This window comes from Pieris rapae, chromosome 15 (genome assembly GCF_905147795.1).
Source record: "Pieris rapae chromosome 15, ilPieRapa1.1, whole genome shotgun sequence".
Lineage (NCBI taxonomy): Eukaryota > Metazoa > Arthropoda > Insecta > Lepidoptera > Pieridae > Pieris > Pieris rapae.
The window spans coordinates 7,936,028-7,957,781 of NC_059523.1; the positions used below are offsets into that span (position 1 = coordinate 7,936,028).

At 31.9% G+C, this 21,754-nt stretch overlaps 2 protein-coding genes and 1 long non-coding RNA gene across 7 annotated transcripts; 2 read left to right on the plus strand and 1 right to left on the minus strand.

The window, feature by feature from the left end:
* Window positions 1–332: 332 nt before the first annotated feature.
* On the plus strand, window positions 333–16,312 carry LOC111000993 (endo-1,4-beta-xylanase C). Of its 5 annotated transcripts, none has more exons than XM_045631343.1 (6): window positions 6,183–6,268; window positions 7,032–7,099; window positions 14,199–14,333; window positions 14,543–15,049; window positions 15,170–15,275; window positions 16,185–16,312. In XM_045631343.1, the coding sequence occupies exons 1-6, from the start codon at window positions 6,198–6,200 to the stop codon at window positions 16,237–16,239; spliced, it is 942 nt and encodes a 313-aa protein (XP_045487299.1). In that variant the 5' UTR covers window positions 6,183–6,197; the 3' UTR covers window positions 16,240–16,312. The 5 variants fall into 5 exon arrangements, with proteins under 5 accessions (XP_022126327.2, XP_022126328.2, XP_045487299.1 ...); XM_045631342.1 differs by having other exon boundaries at window positions 14,543–14,775; window positions 14,812–15,275; XM_022270635.2 differs by lacking the exon at window positions 6,183–6,268 and adding an exon at window positions 333–417 and having other exon boundaries at window positions 14,543–15,275.
* On the plus strand, window positions 11,218–11,521 carry LOC123689779. The gene is made up of 2 exons (XR_006750669.1): window positions 11,218–11,333; window positions 11,418–11,521. It is a non-coding gene; the product is annotated as an uncharacterized LOC123689779 (long non-coding RNA).
* Window positions 16,313–16,363: 51 nt separating the features above from the next.
* LOC111000996 (lysophospholipid acyltransferase 7) lies at window positions 16,364–21,729 on the minus strand. Its single transcript, XM_022270642.2, has 7 exons — window positions 21,400–21,729; window positions 20,917–21,245; window positions 20,475–20,626; window positions 19,152–19,363; window positions 18,662–18,835; window positions 17,603–17,741; window positions 16,364–17,235 (listed from the first exon to the last, which is right to left on the minus strand). The coding sequence occupies exons 1-7, from the start codon at window positions 21,627–21,629 to the stop codon at window positions 17,029–17,031; spliced, it is 1,443 nt and encodes a 480-aa protein (XP_022126334.2). The 5' UTR covers window positions 21,630–21,729; the 3' UTR covers window positions 16,364–17,028.
* Between the last annotated feature and the right edge of the window lie 25 nt (window positions 21,730–21,754).

Here is a 21,754-nt window from a genome sequence, read left to right on the forward strand (position 1 = left end):
GTGATACCATTCTATGGGGTAGCCCCAAGCTGGAGCTAGCTGTAGTAAACACCACAAAATCGATGTACCCAGGGGATTAAGCTGATTGTATGAAATTGAGAGTGTGTCGACAAATTTAGTATAATTACAAATAAATATATATACAACACTGTTAAGGCATCTTGACTATGCTCTCAGTTAGAAACGCTCATTTTAGTTTTGAAAGTATAATATTATAAATTGGTTCAAACTCCAGATGAGGAAATATAGCATAGTAGCATAGCTGTGGCAGCAAATAGCAATAATATTAAAAAGTATTGTCAAAACTGACACTAGCAACTATGAGTTGAACTTGACAAATGACAACTGCATGCTCAGCTCACAGTTGTTGCGTATGTTCCATGTTTAGACTGTAGTGTTTACTGTTGAGTGTGAACTGTGAGTAATTAATAATAATTTTAATTTAATTATGTTATAAGTTTTATAAATATCGCGAGCCTTTCACTTGTAATTTTATGTAAGCTTCATTTAGAAAGTACATTAGGAAAATTTATCCAGGACCACGGTTTTGTAAGTGTTTATCTTATATAGTGTAAACAGCTTTTACTACAGAAACCAAAGCATTGATTACAACCACTCTATTGTATCCATGAATACTGACCTTGTAAAATGACTTAGAACTTTTCAGAGTCAAAGGAAACTATGTTTTGACCGTTTATCCTTAAACCCGCTAATTATAAATGAATTTTGTATGTGAAAGAATAATACTTCTTGTTTATTTGATTCAACAGATCATTAAACTTTAGTCATATAAGTATGCAGAAATTCCTTTTAGATGACACAATATAATTTTCCTTTATAAATAATGCGTATTTGAAAAGTATATATTCTGTACTAAAGGAAGTTAAATATTATAATACTAAATTATTGTGTTTCAAACCTTCACACATGGCCTTAAATTTAGAACCTCTTTTTTTAATCCATTGAATCATCAATAAAAACAGAACCCTATAATGTATTTTTAAGAACCATATGTGCATTAATAATATAAAATTAAATCTGTAACTTTATTATATAAGTTATATTGGTCCCATAATATCCTACAGAGGTAAGAGGTCAGGTACATATCTGTTACACTTTTGTTGTTGTAAATAGTCTGTCTTCTGTGTCATATACCATGCTTATTTAATAAACCACCTCTTTACTCATTTTCAAAATCTCATTGATCTCTGTACAAATTTTAATCTTTTTTCAATGTTCAATGGCTATCCATGTTACATTTGACCAGTGACTCATCAAATTACTGAAATAGTTTGTTAAATATGTAAATAGTAGAAAAAAATTCTGTCTGCCTCTAATTACCTTGTATATTTTATAAAGTATCCTTAAAAAATCAATACAAATCATGGTTGTGTAGAACTCTGTTATTACTCATAAGTAATAACAGAGTTGTTATGTTATATATAATCTAGTTTTTTCTCACATAATTTCAAGGATGTTCGTAACATCATAATTTGTTGTGTAACCAGTTCTTTATGGAGTTTTATGTTTTTCTGGGTTCTTGAACTTTAATGCATAAAGGTCTTCTTTAGTGCTTCAAAGTTAATTTCTTGTGTTACTTATTTTTGTGGAATATATTGAGAGAGTGCAGATCAATTTAGCGAAATTATTTTATATTATAATTCAGACGTCTATTGTCTAAAATAAATCTGTTGATCATTTCAGTAAAGTATGTTATACACATCATATTAGTACTAGAAATAAAGATCAAATTCCTCAACTGTCTTGGCCAAACTAGAAACCTTTTATGCCGTACCATGTTTAATGTTACAAAAAAGTACCTCGTGACATAATATTAAAACTAAACTAAACAATATTTAAAACTTTTATTAAAAATACACTTTGTAGACAAGTTACAATTAATCAAAAGTAATACAAATATTTAAAATAAAAATGCTTGTCTGAAATGAATCATGATGCTTTTGCTCCATTGGACAATCAAACTAGATAAAAACACCTGGGTTGCTAATCTAGTTGACTTTCAAAAGTGCCTTTTTTATAAGGCCTGACTGAAATATATTTTTTTATGAATGTGTCTTTTATATAACGATAATTGAAATAAATGCTTTTGACTTTGGTTTGATGGAATTAGTTGCTAATTTATATTTGTTTATATGACTTATTATTGTACCGAATATTGATATATATTCGATATAAATTATTTAAGGGGCTTCTGTTTACGATATTCCTATGTAGATAAAGATTCTGGCATAAACTAGCAAAACAAATATTACGCAGTCACAATGATCTCATTTGAAAATACCCAAGCTTATCTGTAATATTATCAGAAATGCCAAACATCGTTAATGTTGTATTATGCTTGTTTTATTTATCAAAATCATTAGAATTTTTTTAAATATTGTGAATATAAATTTACCATGTATGCAAAAGAAAGCCAATTGAGCAATAGTCGTAGTTATTTGAGATAGAGGAAATCCAATTTTATCCCGACATCGTTCTCTGTGCACGAAGTGTGAACTCTGAAGATTTCGTTCGATATTTAAATCCCCGTAAGTCGTAACCCGACACCGTTGCTTTACGTGGCGCTCTTACGAGAATTCGTAGATCTATGAGCTTTCTGAGATGCATCACGTCTGGAATTCGAATATACGGAATCATATGGAATGCGAATACGTATTTTGTAACCTTATCGCTGCCTTTTATGGAGCTTTGCCATGAAATTTCATGATTTAAATGTAAAATAAAACGGTGTGTAAACGCTCGAAAAATACACAAAGGTTCGTCAAGAGGTATGGTATGTGAAACGGAGTTGACAGGCAGGCCGTTAGCGCTACGGACACGAGTGATATATGGAGCTGCGAAGTGGATATCCGAATTGCAAAAAGATAAAAACGATTTCGAATTTCGAATCGCAAGTGGTCTGCCGGAAATAGCAAATGCCGAGTGTGACTTTTTATGTTGACTCTTTATGGTCGGTGTCATCCATAACCGGAAATTATGTTTGAAAATATATTACCAAAATAAAATCAAAACACATATATATATGTGTGTGTATATATATAATGTTGTTATGTGTAACATAAGAAGACAGTCATAAGTTAAGCTGTATGAGACTAGAACTATTGATTAAATAAATATCAAATTGTTATTGCAATAATATTTTTATAAACAATTTTAAGTCAACGTTTATCGTTTATTGAGTCAGGGTCGGTAATGATTAGAATTTCGTAAGAACCGAATTCATAGTTACAGTGATAATATTTTATAACTCTAAGCATATTATTTCCTACAAACTTAGTAACACCAATTAATTATTAAAACAAACTGAATAACATTATATATATATCAGATTTGTATAATTCGAAATCAAAAAAGCTTAATATATCTTCCATTAGTTTTGATATGTTTATCATCAATACTCCAAACAAGTCGAACGCATCAGGTCATATTTACAAATAAAAGCTGTTTTTAATTCAGTTCGCATTCAGGAATTCGAAATATGTTTTATTTATTTTATTTATTTATTATGTTTATGTTGTTTAATAAAATTCACCTTCACCGCCCGATACGCGAAACAATTAAAGCACAGGCCTTTGTTTTAACAAAGCTCGGACCACCGATCATAAAAACCTTTTTGATTATAATTACTGGTAATATATTATATAATATGAATTAATTCTAGAAATTCATCCGATATATACTTGTTATTTTGCTAAATCAAGCGACGAGAAAATGGTCTTAAAAGGCGTAAGGAAGTCGAGAACAGTATAAGATTATTAATAATCATTTATTTAAGCAGATAATCATAAGTCCATATGTTCTGTCTGTCCTAAATATTTATTTATTTATAAAAATAATGCTGCCTTAACAAGTGACCCTAAATTGACAAGAGTAAACAATTATAAGGATACACACCGTACATCCTAAAATTCATGTTCCTCAAAAATATTATATTAGTAGGCTAGTATTAAAGTATATTCAAACGTAAAATAATTAGAACAACACGAAAATCTTTTTTTTAACGACATACCCCATGAAAGAGCCAACCAGCGTTCCCGCTATTATTGATACCCTCGTTTTGTTTTAAAAGCCCTATGTCCCATCGGAAAGTTGTCGATAGGACGTGCAATAATAAATACTATATGATATTTATTGGTTTAAAATTCTATTCTACTTGCCAAATAGAATATTAAACCGATTTAATATTTTAGCTATCATCGTTATAAGTATTTCTTATTACTGTTGGCTATAGCCTATCCAGTTTAGAAAATTATAAAGGTCCTAGCACTCTTTTAAAATGGCTTCTATTTGTAACGTTTCAACCAGAAAAATAACCATAATTTGTCTTGCTCCATGTCATGATATAAATGACAACGCAGCATCTCGTGGGTTAACTTGCCAAGACTTTTCCGGAAAATGGTTTAATACAATTTTCTCTTTTACAAAGTTTTTAAATATACTTTAGTATGGTTTCGCTGCTTCCGTTCTTATTACTTTCTTATCTTTACTAGTGGTCTGCACCAGCTTCGCACTAGGCACTAATAAATATAGGAAATAAATGATACCACTTTTAAAAATAGTTTAAAATGTTACTATTAAATTACTGTATCGTATATACACGCGACTAAAATTGATACATTAGGGAAGTCCAGCGGATTGTCTAAATGAGATTGTAATTATTATTTATTAACTATGTTGTCCTGTATGATAGTTCAGGATATTAAACAAAGTATGTAAGAACCGAACAGCGCCATCTGCCGGGCTGATTTGTGAACCATCCAGGGCGCAACCCAAACGCATACAAAAACTTCATTTAAATCGCTTTAGCCGTTTATGAGGAGTTCCGTGACATACACACGTACAGTAAAATTATATATACAATTATTAAATATTTCAATAAAGTTATAATGTTGTTATAACGTCTGCTCAGTGTGTAATCTGTATGACAAATGTGTAATTAATTTAGAAGATAAGGTATAATAGAGAACTTAATATTCATAAACTATAACGCAGTGTAAATTATCTAGGGAATTAAGTTGGGTTGAGACATGCTTGGCCTCTCACCTTTGACCTCCTAAACAGAACCTCCCTTAACATGCCATCCGTAAATGGACTAATTTTTGTAATCTTATTACGCAATTATTTCTTGATATCGCTTTGTCTACAATTAAGTTTTAAACTACCTTTTATTACTTAATCGTGTCTTCGGATTTCGGCATTTATAAGCAAATTGCTCATCTTCTGTCGTTTATGTATGAAAAACATTTTCATTTTCGTACGGTTTCTTTCATATTTATCAACATAGTAATTGCGCACGAAACTAGAAAAATAATACTGGGTTCACGTTTCACGACCTCAAGATTAAGAATAGCAATCTTCACCACTAGCCAACGTTGCTTCACATAGTTCCATCTATGTCTCTTCAATGTTGATTATAAATGACGTTTAACGCCCGAACCCAATCCAAAATCTCAAATCTGAGATCAGACCATGACCATCGATCGATCTCCTACGAAGACAATCTAGACAATCAAAATTTTTGGCGACGGATATGATAATCAATATAAACCAAATAAAGTAAATAAAACCGTACAAATAATATTAAAATATACATGTCTATGTTTAAAACATATCAAATAGCTTTTTAATTATTTTAAAATCTGGTGTAAGTTAAAATCTTAAGATATTGCCACAGTTGAACTGTCAATTTCATACAAAGGTTTGTCCACATACACCGAACCGACCTACATGCATAGATTGTATCGACAGAAGGCTATTAGGCTGTCGTTTATTTATTTGCACACTTTTATCAATATTTGGATTAAGCGACGTCTATCTCAGATTGTCAAAAATGGATTGAGATAGGTTATTAGGTTATGGCGTTAATGTGTTGTTATACATGAGTCATATATCTAACCACTCTAGTGAACTCTGTAGAACCGATTTCCATTCATTTGTACCTGGGTACTAAAATATCACCACGTAGTTATTTCAGTATGTACTCAGGAGGTCTCGAAGAATATATAAGTCATCATTTATAATCTTACGACAAACCGTTAAAAGAACACTTCAGTAGAAAGTTGCACCTCAACAAAGTCCACAGTTTTCAATAAATTCAATACTAACTTTTGCTATAATCCCCAAAACGCTCACCTACGCTCCGTAACTAGCTTATTCGGGTGAAATTGCTTTGGGGAATGTTGCTGGATGTCATAAAGTTGAAACTGGTGACGTGCTGTACATGTGTCGAGTTATACCACGCTATACGGTGCGCACTTTAGCTTTATTAAGACGCCGCATTGTTTTAGTTAGTGCTCATTAACAGTGGCAAATGGTTCAGTACTTTTGAAGATTTATTAACATTTTTCTATTTGTATATTAATATTGTCTTTATTTACAACATATAAGTTAAGTCTTCATTACCAGATATAAGTATAATTAAATATTGATAACACGATCAAATAATCGTGGTCATCGAGAATCCACTGATTGGTGAAGTTTTTAAAGAGTTTCATTTAAATATGTTGTGTTTTGTTTTTCTTTGTAGCATTTTCTTAGTGGCATCGATCGGCTCAACTAGCTTTTGAATTAAAACAAACCCATGACTTCCTTTTTTATTTAAGAAATCTAATAATAATAAGAATGATTTTTTATTTTCTTACAAAACTTCATACATGATAAGTTACAACTATTTATTTATGTATAAATAATAATATATAATACTACATTGCGCTTGGTTAACAACCTACATAGAGTCCACATTTGTAGAATGGGAAATGCCTCATGACTAACTGATTATTTGGTCTATTTCGTGGTACTATTAATGCAGTACAGTATTTAAATACATACAGTAAAGGTCGGTATTCAATACGCCTATATGCGTATGGTAAAACATCCAATTTAATGAAGAAACATTTTAATTAAAACTATCTTTTACTATGCTTTAACTTTTAAGGAACAGTGACCGTAATTTGTAAAGCGAAATGTGCTACAGTAAATGTGTGTAGTTTTAACGAGCAATTTCTTTCCAGATTAACTATGGACTGGAGGACGGTTTTAATGACGCTGTCGGTGCTGTACCACGTTGATGGCTTCTCAAGTAAGTTGCATTACTGCAAAGCTACTTTGCAGTAACGTTTCACGTGAGATATTAAGAATTATATATGAAGACGAAAAGTTGCTATGAAATTGAAAATAATTATGAATTTTTGTCTTACCCTCAATTGGCTTAGCTATAAATAAGAATTTGGCAAATTATATAAATGACTGAAATTCTTAATTGTTAACAAGGTGCCTTTGTCTTTGAATAGAAGTTTTTTAGTTCGCAATTATTAATAAAGTCCCTTTCTATCATATAACCTTTAATTTCTAAATTCAAATTGATATGTCGTTTTATAAATTATAACATTTAGCAGCGCTATTATTTCTTGGTAATTACTTAAATATTTCCGAACCAATTCGACTTGACGGGTCCTTCAAGAAAAGAGAGTACCAATTCTTAAAAGGCCGGCAACGCACTCGCGAGCCCTATGACATTGAGAGTGTCCATGGGCGGTGGAATCACATAACATCAGGTGAGCCTCCTGACCGTTTGCCCCCTGTTCTATAAAAAAAATCGGACACAGAAGTGACCACAAAAGCGGAAATAAAATCTATAAATACTACAATGAAAGGAAAATACAACAATTGTACATGCTCACAGCACTGTAAGTGGCAAGAATTTATAATTTCCTGTTATTACGTTTATACAAATTGCGTCTGCTCGTTCAAGATCGGCTTGAATGACCTTTTATGTAACCTTCATGTATTAGCATCCCGTCCCAGCTATATCCGCTACATACCTTAATAAAAAGTAAATACATATTACATAATACATATTATTATATACTAGCTGCCCCCGCGAACTTCGTTTCACAAAATGAATTTAATTTATACTTTAGCCTCAATAACACGTGGTAATCATGATATTGAATTGTAGCTTATACATATAACACGTTTCTCGGTTTACAATAGCAGTGCCATCCATTGATTACTTACTCAATCCAGTCGAGAAGTATCGACATCTGTTAGAATCTTTTGGAGTTAACAGATAATTGTGACTGTCAATTAATTTTAGATAAATAATTTGCAATAAAATAAAATTGCGACTTTAATTAAAGATCTAAGCTATCCTATCTCTTAAGTTGGACCAGACTGCTCACGGTGTGCTAATTGAACTTAAAATCGGTAAAGTAGTGTAGGAGTCCATCGCGGACAAACATCGTGACAGGAGATTTATATATATTAAGATTTGCAGAAAGTGGTATCAGAAACTGCTGCATCGATTTTGAAAATTAATGCCTTCACCATTCCTGGAGTGTCAGTAATCAAATCTTAAAGGCGTATTAACTTTTAATTTCATCCGCAGAACTTTGATAGTTAAACGATTGCCACGGTTCAATTTACACATCTTGTACGAACCAGCGAACTGTGGGATCTTCCCTAGGAGATATGACACCCAATTGTTTAAAAAAATCATATAATACTCTAAAGACTAAATTGCGTCTCGTAGGCTCGTTTGCCTCACTATCCAATAGGATATCAAACATCTTTCTTTTTTAAACTTTTGACTTGTGACATATTGATTATTCGTTTTCTCACATAGACGAAGTCGAGGTGCTATAGCTATAAGTACACGTATAGTCGAAGTATTTTATCTACCAAATTGATATTTGATACATTTTTATTGCAGTCACGGCCATCGCAAGAGACGAATATTTATGTAATATAAATGGACATTACAATACAATTTTATAGCTGTAGTAAATAGTCGTTTTACATGTCATAATTGTTTCGCTGTAAATGAAAAGAAATTTGAACAATGTAAATATCTTCGCAATAATTTTTAATACCGATGTGGGACAGACATACTCGTTAATCGTTTTATTTAAAGTACAGTAGAGCTTTATGCTCGTCGATGTTGGAAGCTTAAATATATATATACTTTATACTGTCACAAATCCCCTGTTTTTATTCATTGTAGAACAAACATTGATTGCTCGCTTATAATGAAATTGTTCACCGCTGGTATCATATAGCTAGGTTGACTCAATCGTGAAAAGCCCTTCAAAAATACAACAAAACAATAAGTTATACTCCTCAAACTTTTATTTCTTTTTATTGCCTCCGAAGAGGCACTTGCCGGGTTGCAAATTATATCCCATACCTACGATTCCTTATTCTTGCACTCTGCTTAAAACATTTTCGTAGTAAAGTATTTGCTTTTTTTACGTCTTTATGAGAATTTTATTACTTACAGCGGGAATATTACTTTGACGGAAAGTTATTATACGTAATGGACTACTTAGAAATATGACTCGTACTTATTGAAATGAAAGTCAGACATGGGCATGTTAATACTAAAGTTATCGATTAGCAAGATACTGTCTTACAGAACAATGTTACGATAGTGGTCTGAATAAAACGTTTTTAGTTAAATACGACTTCAGCTAGTTTTAAGGGAGCTATGTTATTATAAAAGCAAAAAATCTAAATCTAGGTAAATATCTAATGAAAGATGGCCCTAGTAAAATGTAATATAAATATTGTTAGGCGTGTGTGTGTATGAGAGAGTATGGGTGACTGTTTAGTTTCTTTTACATAATTGCTGTTACAAAAAACGTCAAATAAAATTTATATCAACGCATGTTTGTTATATTAAAGTATTTAAGACAGGGTCTTTGATCTAATTTCTTTGTCACCAAATATTCTTGTACTTACTATTAGATAAAGTCATGTATGCAACGTCTATGTTTGTATTTAGATGAAAAATCAATGGGATTATAAGTATAACAATTTTTTTATTTAATGCTTAGGTAAACGTCATGACGATGTCCAAAAAACTTTAATTCCTATTGAATTATATATCACTCGTAAATATGTGCGAGCATTACACGAACTTATGTACACGCGTTAGACGTTATACTTCTTAGACGTAACAAGATAAACTTCTTTATAAAAAATCTTTCGCCTTATTCTACCTTTGTAAAAAAAACGACACTAACGATAGAAAAAAGGTATTAAATACATTGAAAGTGTTAGCACTAACTAGTTTAATAAAGTTTATTTCAATATCAAAAATAAATGTTTACAAAATTACAGAAACGGACATTTTTTTATTTTAAAATGTTGACTAACTTCAGGGTGTCGATTTTGTGTCAGTGAGCGCGCGCAACGTAAATATGTACTGTCATCATATTTCCCTAATGCGCCAAAAGAACTTCAAAAAAACAGTGGTACTACTACTACTTGAACACACAGTTCCTTACGATATTTTCCTGCACCGTATGACCAAATGGGAAATGCACATATAGATTGTCTATTAATGCACTGATCAATAACTAAAATTGTATTATATCCTTTAACCATTTTGAAGAAATATCTATTCTATGTTTCGGTTTGTTATTGATGAAAATATAACGCAGCTACATCAAATTCAAAACAGGCCAAACTTGTTCTTCAAACTTATTGGAAAGTCGAGACTATTCAAAGAAAGGGCACGTGAAAAACAATTTCATAGGAAAACTTTACCACTCGTATATTACGTGTGATACCGAACACAGTGAACCCAATCCAAGTATATTATAATCCTATGTATGTAAATGAGCTATCCCTTTACAAGCGAATTCTTTCTGTCACGCCCGGGTTATAAAAAGGGCACACAAAATATTCATGTGAGCATATATATTTTTTACTAGCTGTCCCCGCGAACTTCGTTTCGTCTTTATATGATTTTTTACTTACCGTTTTAGTAGCTCCCATATTTTCCTATGCTACCTCATAGAAACTGTTCGCTTTCCGAGAATAAAATCCTAATTATTACGAAGACGCGCTAAGCGATTCAAAACATCGGCACCGTGATGTTAGCTATAGTCAACCTTTTTAGGGCCAGTTTTTTGATCCGTAGTAAAAAGTGGTATGACCATTTGTTACTTTAACTATAGTTAAATGACTAACCAGTAGTAAAATCGTAAATGCGTTTTTCAATGTCTATTTTAACTATAGTCAAACTTAACAATTGGTCAATTTATTGCCAGTGCAATGAACAATGACATCCCAATAAAAATGTTTTTTATTTGTGGGGAATATTTATTTTGTATGACAACACTAGACAAACTGAGTGAATGATATCCATTTTTGACATCTTCATTCGTTATTTGTTCTTGAAAAGTTTGAAGTGTCAATTAATCAAAATAAAAATAAAGTTGTTTTTCTCTGTTTTTATACGGTTTACACCTATAACGATACTAAAATATATAAATAACGATGTCAGCAAGCAGCCAACGGGCAAACAAGTAAGTACAAACATATTTTCGTGTTATTTATTCCGGGTTATCTTGTGTTTCGTAAAAAAGTAATACATTTATGTCTTGTTAAAGGGACCGTACTAACTTGGCTCAAAAAGAAACCGCCAAATTGATGATGCTACTCAAGGATTACCCAGTCCTAACCTGAAAAGAAACGGATCACTCCAGCTATCTATGAAAATGAAAAACAAAAAGGGAGATCGTGATTTGCCGAATTATGCTAAGGAAGAGAATCGAAAACATTTGCTGCACAAAGAAGCATAATCTCGTACGGGATTTTACTGTGGGGTCGGGCTGCTGACATTGAATCCATTTTTATTTTTCAAAAGAAAGCTGTCAGAGCCAGTTATAAACTTTGTTGTTACGAATCTGTTAGACATAATTTCATTACTAGAAATAAAGATGAAGTAGCTGAACCATCATTCAGATTAGCCAAAATTCAAACATCATTTATGGGGTATATTGGGTTAAAAGTTACAGTAAAATACCCTGTGACATTAAAACTCCTCAATAAGTGAAAATTTACATTTGTAAACAAGTATATTACAAATTAGAGGATTATATTCAAGATAAGAATGCTGTGAAATATACTGGTCCTGCTTCATAGGATAATCATAGAGCCTTCACAAAATCAACTGGTTGCAGATCTTAATTTACATGTTTAACTTTAATGTATAATATTCTATGGTTTCAATATTTGTAAATATGTGAGGAACATGTATGTATACTAACTACAATAAATACCTGTATAGTGATATTATTTTAGGAGTAAATTGTCTTCACATATAATTATTTAACTTATGTATACAAATATTCTAAATTTTATTTTAAAATAAAGAGTAAATGTGGACTTTCTTGCCCATTCTTCTCCACATGAAACTACCTTTTGGAAGCGGCAACTAGAATAATCTTTATTCAGAAGTGCCATTTTAGGTGGTCTAATTGGAATAAATGATTTGATTTGAAGCCCACCAAAAATCCATGCAAGTGAAATGCAAGAAGAAACAATTAGGTAGAAAATATTAAATTGCTGCTTTAAGGTTTCATGTAAATATTGTATTTTTTTTTTAAATAAAAATTGTTTGTATTTATGTTATAATTAAACATTTTATTAATCTAGTCACATGTTTCATTTAAAATTTCTTGTCATAAAGTAGATTAATGCTAACTCATATATGTAATAGAAAGCCTTGAAGAATATCCTAGGTCGCTAACTAGTGTATAGATGTAGTTCATTGCAAGTATGTAGGTACATGAGTTAATATTATAGGTTTTTAAAGAGATGATGAATTTAATATTATTTATTAATATACTTCATTATTTACTACCGCGGTTCTGTAGCTAGTAATGATTCTAATGCTGTGCTAAAATTCTAGTTATTTCAACTTTTAACCATACACAGTTTACCTTTTCAAACTGCATTACTGGTAACGGTATTGTAATATTGTATTGTTTTTTTTAATAAAAATTGTTTGTATTTATGTTATAATTAAACATTGTATTAATCTAGTCACATGTTCATTTAAAATGTCTTGTAATAAAGTAGATTGATGCTAACTCATATTATATGTAATAGAAAGTACTAAAGAATATCTTAGGTCGCTAACTGTCGTATAGCTGTAGTTCATTGCAAGTATATAGGTACAATGTACCTATGAGTTAATATTATAGGCTTTTAAATACATGATGAATTTTATATTATTTATTAATATACATTCATTATTTACTACCGCGGTTCTGTAGCTAGTAATGATTCTAATGATCTGCTAAATCTCTGCTATGGAAGGTAAAGTGTAGAATTTCCATCGTTTTTGGCAGATATTCCATCTTTTATATAAATATATTATGCAATACACAACAATGATAGCCTGTACATTTTTTAAAGCCACCCTTAATTGTGACCCTATGCAGGGAAACCTTCTTTTCCACACTCTAAATGCTCTTTCCACCACATTTTACTTAATTTTATGCTTTTTCTTATAATAAATGTATTTATCATAGCTTGATTTCTGTGAAAATCAGCTGTTACTTTATGAATAACCAGCGGCCATCTTGTTTAACCCTGCTATACTGAGTAGTTAACTTTTTTGACTAATGGTTAGATATTTGACCATTAGTAACTCTAACCACGGATCAAAAAACGCATTTTGCTGAATTTTAACTATTAGTAACGATATTTAACCAATAGTTGAGTTAACTACGGATCTAAAAACTGGCCCTTAGTTTTTCTATTGTTAGTATCGTTTTTTCTACAATCGTAGAATAAGGCAAAAGATAAAAAAATTATCTTGTTACGCCAAACAAGTATAACTTCTAACGCGTGTACATATGTAAACATACGTTTTCTTCTTTAAAATGTTTCTCTTTATAAAAATGGAATAAATAATTAAAAAATACTCAAACCAGTTGCAGCTCTTCGATTTTAAGCTTAGCAACATATTTTGCTATTCATTTTTATTTATATAGATTTGAACACGTTGACTTGAAAATTAGGTAAGAACTATAAAAAAAGTACATGAACTTCCAAGACGAAGAGTCTTATTATTCGATGAAAAATACTCGTGGTCATAGCGGCCCAATCTCGTTGTCGAGTGTCAAACGACGTCTTCGACTATCTTCGACTAAATTTCAGTGCATAATAAGACCCCTGAAAACCGCCATACTGTCACTATCTCCCGGTCTAAAACACAGCCTAATCGGTCGTACTTTTTTGGATACTTGGAAAGCGAGAGGGGCAGCAGTCATTTTTCTATGAGCATCTATCAAATCCGTCATTACCGACTGATTAATTTGAAATTTAAAACACATTTTTGTAACATTTAGTAAAGATTTGTTATTGAATGATGTTTACAGAATATGGTCGTACATGCAAGGACATCGGATGTCTGAACAGCGAGGTTTGCGTGTTAGCAGAAGATCCCTGTTCATATGGGCACAGCTCCAACTGTGGCACATATCCTACATGCAAGAAGAAGTCCCAAGTGGAAGGTACGTCGGTCTTAAAAAAAATATTGATAGAGATTATTCTATTAGTTCCGTCTCGCTCATGACCTTGACTTGTTATTCTTAACACACGTTTCAAAGATTTTATCAGTACTACAAAACGTGCTGTTTTCTCGGCTATATGTGTTTAGTATATTTGTTACTCTATAATTAGCAACACAATTAAATTAATGATTAAATCAATACTGTTACAGGTTCTCATTCAGAACCAGCAAAACCAGTTATGCCCAGACCGACTCCACAGTCGCCTACTAGAGATTTTGATTCACCACCGCACTATCCGGCTCCTGCACCGCCTTCAAACAACGGTGGAAACTCACATTACGGTGGAAGTTCACCATATGGCGGGAACAACCCTTCTCCCTATGGCGGGAGCAACCCTAGCTCTCCATATGGTGGGAGCAACCCTAGCTCTCCATATGGTGGCAGCTCTCCTTATGGAGGGAACTCTCCTTATGGTGGAAGCTCTCCATACGGAGGAAATTCTCCTTCTGGCGGCAATTCCCCATACGGTGGTAACAACTCTCCCAATGGTGGAAACAGAGGAGGCAGTCCATATGGAGGATCCAATCCTAGCTCCGGCTTTGGTTCTGGCGGAAAGAGCCCTCTAGATAGCATTTACAACACAATAAACAGCTTCGCGAACGGCCAAGGAGGTGCAGGTGGTCAAGGCTTATCAAACATCTTTGGCAATATTCTGGGTAATTTGTCCAAGAGTGGAGGGTTAAACGGCCTCTTCAACACTCGACCGTTGATGGAGAATCCAAATTACTCATCGTACAGCTCAAACTCGCGCTCTAACCCTCAACCTTATCCATCAGGAAACCCAGCTTATCAGACGCCGAACCAAAATAAGCAATATGGCCAAAACACTCGCCATAACGCAGCTACGACGAACAAACCAGTGTCCTATGGGTGGAACATTGGGTAAATATTGACCTATTAGCTTCAGTCGTGTAGTCTATACTCAAAGAATTAACTGAGCATTTACCACTCTCATCACACTTTATCTTCCTTACCAAAGTATTGTATATAAAAATGACCCAAGACTAATCAGAAGTTTCAAAGTTATTTTTAAAATACATAAAACCCCCCTTAAACCCTTAAAACGTTAATACTGTTACAGTAAAACTCATCTTTCTCTTTCTGTCAAATTGTGTTCACTTTGTAATAGAAAGTGATGGACATTCTTTTATAATAGTAAAATAAGGCAGCGTTTAAACTGCCATTTTTGCGCCTTCAAGAAAATCTAATTTGATGAGAGTATGCTCAGTCTTTATTTTCTTAGCCTTTTCACTTAGCTTTTTATAACACTACTTGCACATAATATTTTTTCGCCGTTTTTCTGTATAATTTGCTTTTTTTAGCTAATTAAATAACATATTGGGCCCACGGTTTAACAATCTTGGAATACGATTTACCCAGTGTTCTAATCCATAAATAACTTTATAAAGATTATAACGTGCATGAATAGGCATTTGGTACGTCTTTTTATTTCTTTATGTTAATTGTAGCATTTCACTCAGCATTTTATTATTTAAGCTAAATGTAAATACAAAATAGTTGCCATATTTAGTTTAAGAATGCATGTTTAAAAATTGTGGATCCTTCCCAGATGACATTTTCTATTTTTTAAGCAATTTATTATATTCTAAGCGTATTTATTCCGCGCTTCCAGCTTAGTGTTGTATAAGAAATTACTAAGAATACTCACATATATTACAATAACTCTTTAATATTGTTAGATCTGATAACCATACTAAAAAAAAAAATTAAGTCACTAGATAATCCAGAATTTGTTTTTTTACTTATAAGTCGTTATACTTTTTCTTTCAGTGCTATTATGATGACATACCTGTTACACCAATACATCAACAATGTGATATATTGATATTTAAGACCATTTTAGAATTGGAAATACACTAATCATATGTTTTTCTAATAAATATATATTTTTTTGTTAAGACTGTGTTTTTTCTTAGCCTAAGGCGAAATAAAACGATTGATCAGATCTTTAATTTTATTAACAAACATATACAGAAAAAAATTCTTATAAAGAGATTCAAGTTTCATTTGAATCTGTCAGATACAAAATGTCCTCTAAGATTACAAATATAAATGCAACTGCTAAGAAAGATTACAAAATAACAATTATTACAAGTCAAAATCCTTAACAAACAGATGCTAATAGTACAATTATAGATAAGGCCATAAAACAAAATTAGTAATTACACCATGTCTAAATGTATTTGACTAAGTTTCCAATAGATGGCGCTAAATTATAATTCAGATATTTAAATTTGTTAATTGTTCTGAATATGTATGTATGTATCTTTTATTGCAGTGCATTTTTATTCTACAAATCTGTTAATATACCTCTTGGATTACTTGCTCAAATAATAAATCCAATATTAAAGTAATTATTAAATTGAGATTCTAAATTACAAAATATTTCTAAATAAATTCTTACTTATACATTTAAACCCAATATTTTGCAGATCAAAATTTCATACCAAACTAACCGACTAAAAATCAATGTATCTTATTTAGTTGATATGTACAAAATAATATGAATTCCCAGTACACAAAAAATGTATGGAAATCCACACAATATGATATTCATGAATAAAATGATCCCATCAATAATTGACAAAACTAAAATTACTAAAAAAAACTTAAATTACTCAGTCTTTTTATTCATTTTATGTATTTGGTTCAAAATTATTCCCAATATGAGGAAGACAAGCCATACTCCATACCAATAGAAGTAGACTGATGAATAATAAATCCATATTCTATCAAAGGTGAGTAGCAGGAAGGCAGCGGCCTGATATGACTCTGAATGTGATCGAAGGAACCACATTATGAAACCGATTATCTTTTTTTTCTGAAAATATAACATATTTATTCATTATTAATATAAAAATCAGTTTAGTATATGAGTGCATTAGTAAATGAATAATAATAATCTATGACAAAAACTATGAGAATGATTTAAAGTTTTTGTTTCTGTTTTTGGCAAAGATTTTTTTTATTTTAGTTATAACATGAGACAGGAGGATCAAGCTATGTTAATTGATACTACCGATGGTTGAGATTGGCCTAAGGCTCGCAAGTGCGATGCCGGCCTATTAAGAATTGCTGCGCACTTTTCTTAAAGGTTATTTTAGAATAACGTCGTAAATACGACAGTGTTTTTAAACAAAAGCTAAATTTTAGAATTAAAACAGCGTTTTATTATAATGGAAACTTACCAATCCAGTCGCTTCCTTATAGTACAACTTGTAATAAATGTCTTCAGCCATCAAATAGAACGGACAGAAGTAAATACAGAAGAAATAACCAGCGTGAAAGCCGTGCCATATCACTGATACGAAAAGTGCTGCGTGCACCCTGAAAGTATATTTAAGAAAACAACGAACTTATTATGAGTAGTGTTGGCCTAGTGGCTTGAGCGTGCGACTCTCATACCAAAGGTCGTAGGTTCGATCCCGGCTGTGAACCAATGGACTTTCTTTCTATGTGCGCATTTAACATTTGCTCGAACGGTGAAGGAAAACATCGTGCGGAAACCGACATGTCTTAGACCGAAAAAATCAACGATGTGTATCAGGCATTTGAGGCTGATCACCTACTTGTCTTTTACATTTAAAAATGATCATGAAACAGATTCAGAAATCTGAGGCTAAAACCTAAAGAGGTAGCACCACTGATTTTTTTTTTATGAACTTATTATATATAATTTCTCAGCAGCTTTGTTACTATCTCACGGCTGTGTTCTAGGCCTCGTGTTTGATATAATGGTCTGGTGTTTTAAAATGTTGATTTTAGACAGAAAGAGACGAAGAAGAGACCTTTAATTACATTTTTATGTCAGGTGTTTATCATCTTGGTTTAATTTTCTTAATAACTTTAAGCCTGAGACCACTTGCATAAGGGAACTTTTAAGTATTACGTCACGCAATTTTAGTAATACCATTATTAGGTGAAAATTATATGAATGATCCCTAAATATATTGCATATTTAGGGAACATTCATACTATGATTTCTTGAGTCACACATAAATGACCGAATTTTGTTAACCACCAAGGTGATTATTATTAGGTATTTTTAGCACCTAGCTTTTATAATAAAAGTACAAAAAGTTTAAAACTAAACAAAAAATTTACTCAATTTTTCAATATATAAGCGATTGGTAAGAGACCCTCTTACCAAAAGTCTAGAGTAATTGGAATTAATAAAACAGGTACTATACAATTTATTTGAGAATAGTATATATGTATCTATATCTGTATTAAAATATGACACTCACTTGAGAGGTTTAATAGGAAACCGCTTATAAACAACCATGGCCACCCAATACTGCACAGCTTTGTTCCATACTTTCATTGAGTCCCTTAGAGTCACTACAGACTCACATTGCCATACCTCCATAGACTCTACAGTTATGAAGTCATATTCTGTTGCCTTTGCTTCATCTTCTGACCTACAATATTTTAATGAATTGTTGACAACTACATAATATTATATTCATTTATTTGGCAACATATTTGAAACTAAATTATAACAAACAGTAGCACAACTTGAGTCTTACTGGAATCCAACAACCATATAATCCATAGAGGCTGGCAAAACACCAATATGCGTCACGGAATTGCAGATGTCCATGCCTGGACGTTAGCACTATATTTTAAGAGAACTACATAAATTTTAACTAGCTCATTTTGAGGCTTCCAATAACAAATATTCAGTAAGCATAATACAAAAGGAAAATTTTACACAACACCCAAAATTCAACATACATTTCTTTCAATTGTAAGTACCCAACAGTTGGACCATGTCCGGTCCTATTCTTGCCTTGTATTGGGTATGCCCCAAGGCCTGCAGAAGTGCACACACTCTCAGCTAATGTCATGCCTGCATAAATTCTTTGTCTAAATGCAGCAAATAACACCCATGGATACATCATTCGATAAAGAAAGCTCCTGTTATTATGCTCCTCAGTTAACACATACTGTAAGTCAAATTCGAAGACTAAAATTTATATTGTTACGAAGACGGGTCAACTGCAATGTTTTTAGATTTTTCCACTACTTAGAGAACTTTTTAGGCTGAAATATGATTTATGACCGTTTCGGGAGAGGGTCAATCACATATTAGAAAATCGAAATTTACATAATGTTGCCGTAGTTTTCAGGAGGCTGAAACATTTTTTCAGTCGGTTTCAGAACACGTATAGACGAATGGTACACTTTTCAGCAGACCCGTTTTCAGGCGTTTTCAGGCCTGGTTATAGCCCTTCGATGAAGGAATATTCTAGAACGAATTTTCTAGGTGTGGGACAAGCACTGTTTGATACGCGAAAGAGAGAAAAGATAAGAACCTTCTCGAAGCTAGACCGAGAACTCTAGAACGCCGTACGACAAGCACGTAGCAGTGTGCGAAAGAGATAGCAAGTACGCGCGTTCTAGAATTAGGCGATCGCTACTCAGTAGCGCTCCCGCCTAGAAAGTTCTCGTAAACATCGGAAACATCGTTCGAGATTCTTCCCAGGGATATATAAGCGAGCCAAAACGCGATCACTCAGTTCAGTTTTGAATGCGATTCCAAGCGATAAACAGCGAAGAGAAAAAGTGCGATTAAGTGATACCAGTGATAAAGTACTGAGTGATTTAAGTGATTAGTGACAGTGTTTCATTGTGTGTGTTATTAGTGCTTTTCTGTGCGTAATTTCAAGATATTAGTGTAAACGAATTCCTCGTAGATTTTATTAAAATAAACCCTTGAATTCATCGACGGCAGTTTCTATGCTCGTAACAATATTATATATACTTCTAGTCTTTTATTTGTCGATAGTAACTTACATGATGTCTATAGTTAGTTACTAACTCACATGCAGTTCAATAAAATAGGACAACAAAATGTAAAGCTAAACCCTCAATATATAAAGCATATTCATTTGTATTTTAAATAATAACAATACATATTAGAAATAAAATCGATTATGACAGTGCAAATTAATATATTTTTTGGGCACACAGAGTTTAGATGATATGTTTTTATTTGTATCAATCAACTTCTAGCCAAATATATTTTATAATATCATATAATATTTATATGCTTACCTCCAATGGGCATATATAAGAAAAAGCCAAATATAGTGAGATATACAAAGGTACAGCTTTGAGGGTATATATTGTTGATCCAAAACAATCAGCATGTTTGCTGAATGGCAAGTAGAAATAATCATTAAAGGTGCGATATCTGTAGTATGGACCTGTAAATAACTTGTGTTTCAATAAAAAATACCTGTGATCAATCAATCAGTTAAATATTATATTAATTTAATGGACTCAATCCTGGGTTAGATGGAGATTTCTGTTCTTTTCAAAATCACACAAAGATGACCTAAAACAATATTGTTTTTTTTGCAATATATATTAATAACCTTGTATATACATTGTGTATATTTACAAGAAGGTTTAAGACTTGGCATACTTAATTAGCTACCATTTTAAATTATCTAAAAAAAATAGCTTTAAATTTTTTTGACTCCCTAGTAATTACCTGTTAGTAATCCAATGTAACTGAAGGAATAGTGAATTAAGTCAATAAAATCTGGATTGATTAACTCAAGAAACTCATTATCTCTTTCTTCCTTCTTGCAAGCACCCTCTATGTTTTCAGATTTAACTAATTCATCATTTTTTTTCTTGGCTTTTGCCATTGCTAGCCAGGATCCATTCATTTCAAAGGCAACACCAACAACTCGCAAAACAATGATCATCTCAATTAGATTTGTTTGGCCAGAGGATAAAGAGAACCCAAATTTGTCAGCTAAGCGAAAGAAGAATAAGTAACCAAACATCAAAAAAAAGGTTACAATATGGCAATATCTAGAACAAAAACATTATTATAATAACACTAATATTGGCTTATTAGGTATGTTCATAAAACTTATAAATAGATAAAATTTATAATTAGATAAAAAAATTTTTTAAGATTTATGTGCATTCCGTATTACAGAATATTATTGCAGGTAAGACTTACTTTATAGTTGCAACCTTTATGGCTAATATACCTAAGGAAGCTGATAAAATAGGATGTATAGCACTATACCCAGACACAATAATAATTAAAATTAAACCTAAAATAGTTCCACCCCATTTTTTAGTCTCAACTGTTTTAAGTTTTCTGTAATATGGTCCAATGACAACACTAAATAAAAGGAGTGAGAGATATATGATGTCATTTTTATTTTTTTCTATAAGTGACCACATTATATTGAAATTTCTAATAGAATAACAAGCATTCGCTATTTATTTTTCACTTTTAGGAATTTATATTGCTTTTTTGCTAATACATTATATGAATAAAAATACATTAACATATAACAGACACAGCT

Coding starts and splice junctions, on each gene's coding strand:
- LOC111000993 (XM_045631340.1), top strand. CDS start 6,198: ATGTTGCTGGATGTCATAAAGTTGAAACTGGTGACGTGCTGTACATGT. Junction 7,100..14,198: donor CCACGTTGATGGCTTCTCAA/GTAAGTTGCATT, acceptor TGATGTTTACAG/AATATGGTCGTACATGCAAG. Junction 14,334..14,542: donor GAAGAAGTCCCAAGTGGAAG/GTACGTCGGTCT, acceptor ATACTGTTACAG/GTTCTCATTCAGAACCAGCA.
- LOC111000996 (XM_022270642.2), bottom strand. CDS start 21,629: ATGTGGTCACTTATAGAAAAAAATAAAAATGACATCATATATCTCTCA. Junction 21,246..21,399: donor ATAAAGGTTGCAACTATAAA/GTAAGTCTTACC, acceptor TTTTTGTTCTAG/ATATTGCCATATTGTAACCT. Junction 18,836..19,151: donor TACTTACAATTGAAAGAAAT/GTATGTTGAATT, acceptor AAAATATTGTAG/GTCAGAAGATGAAGCAAAGG.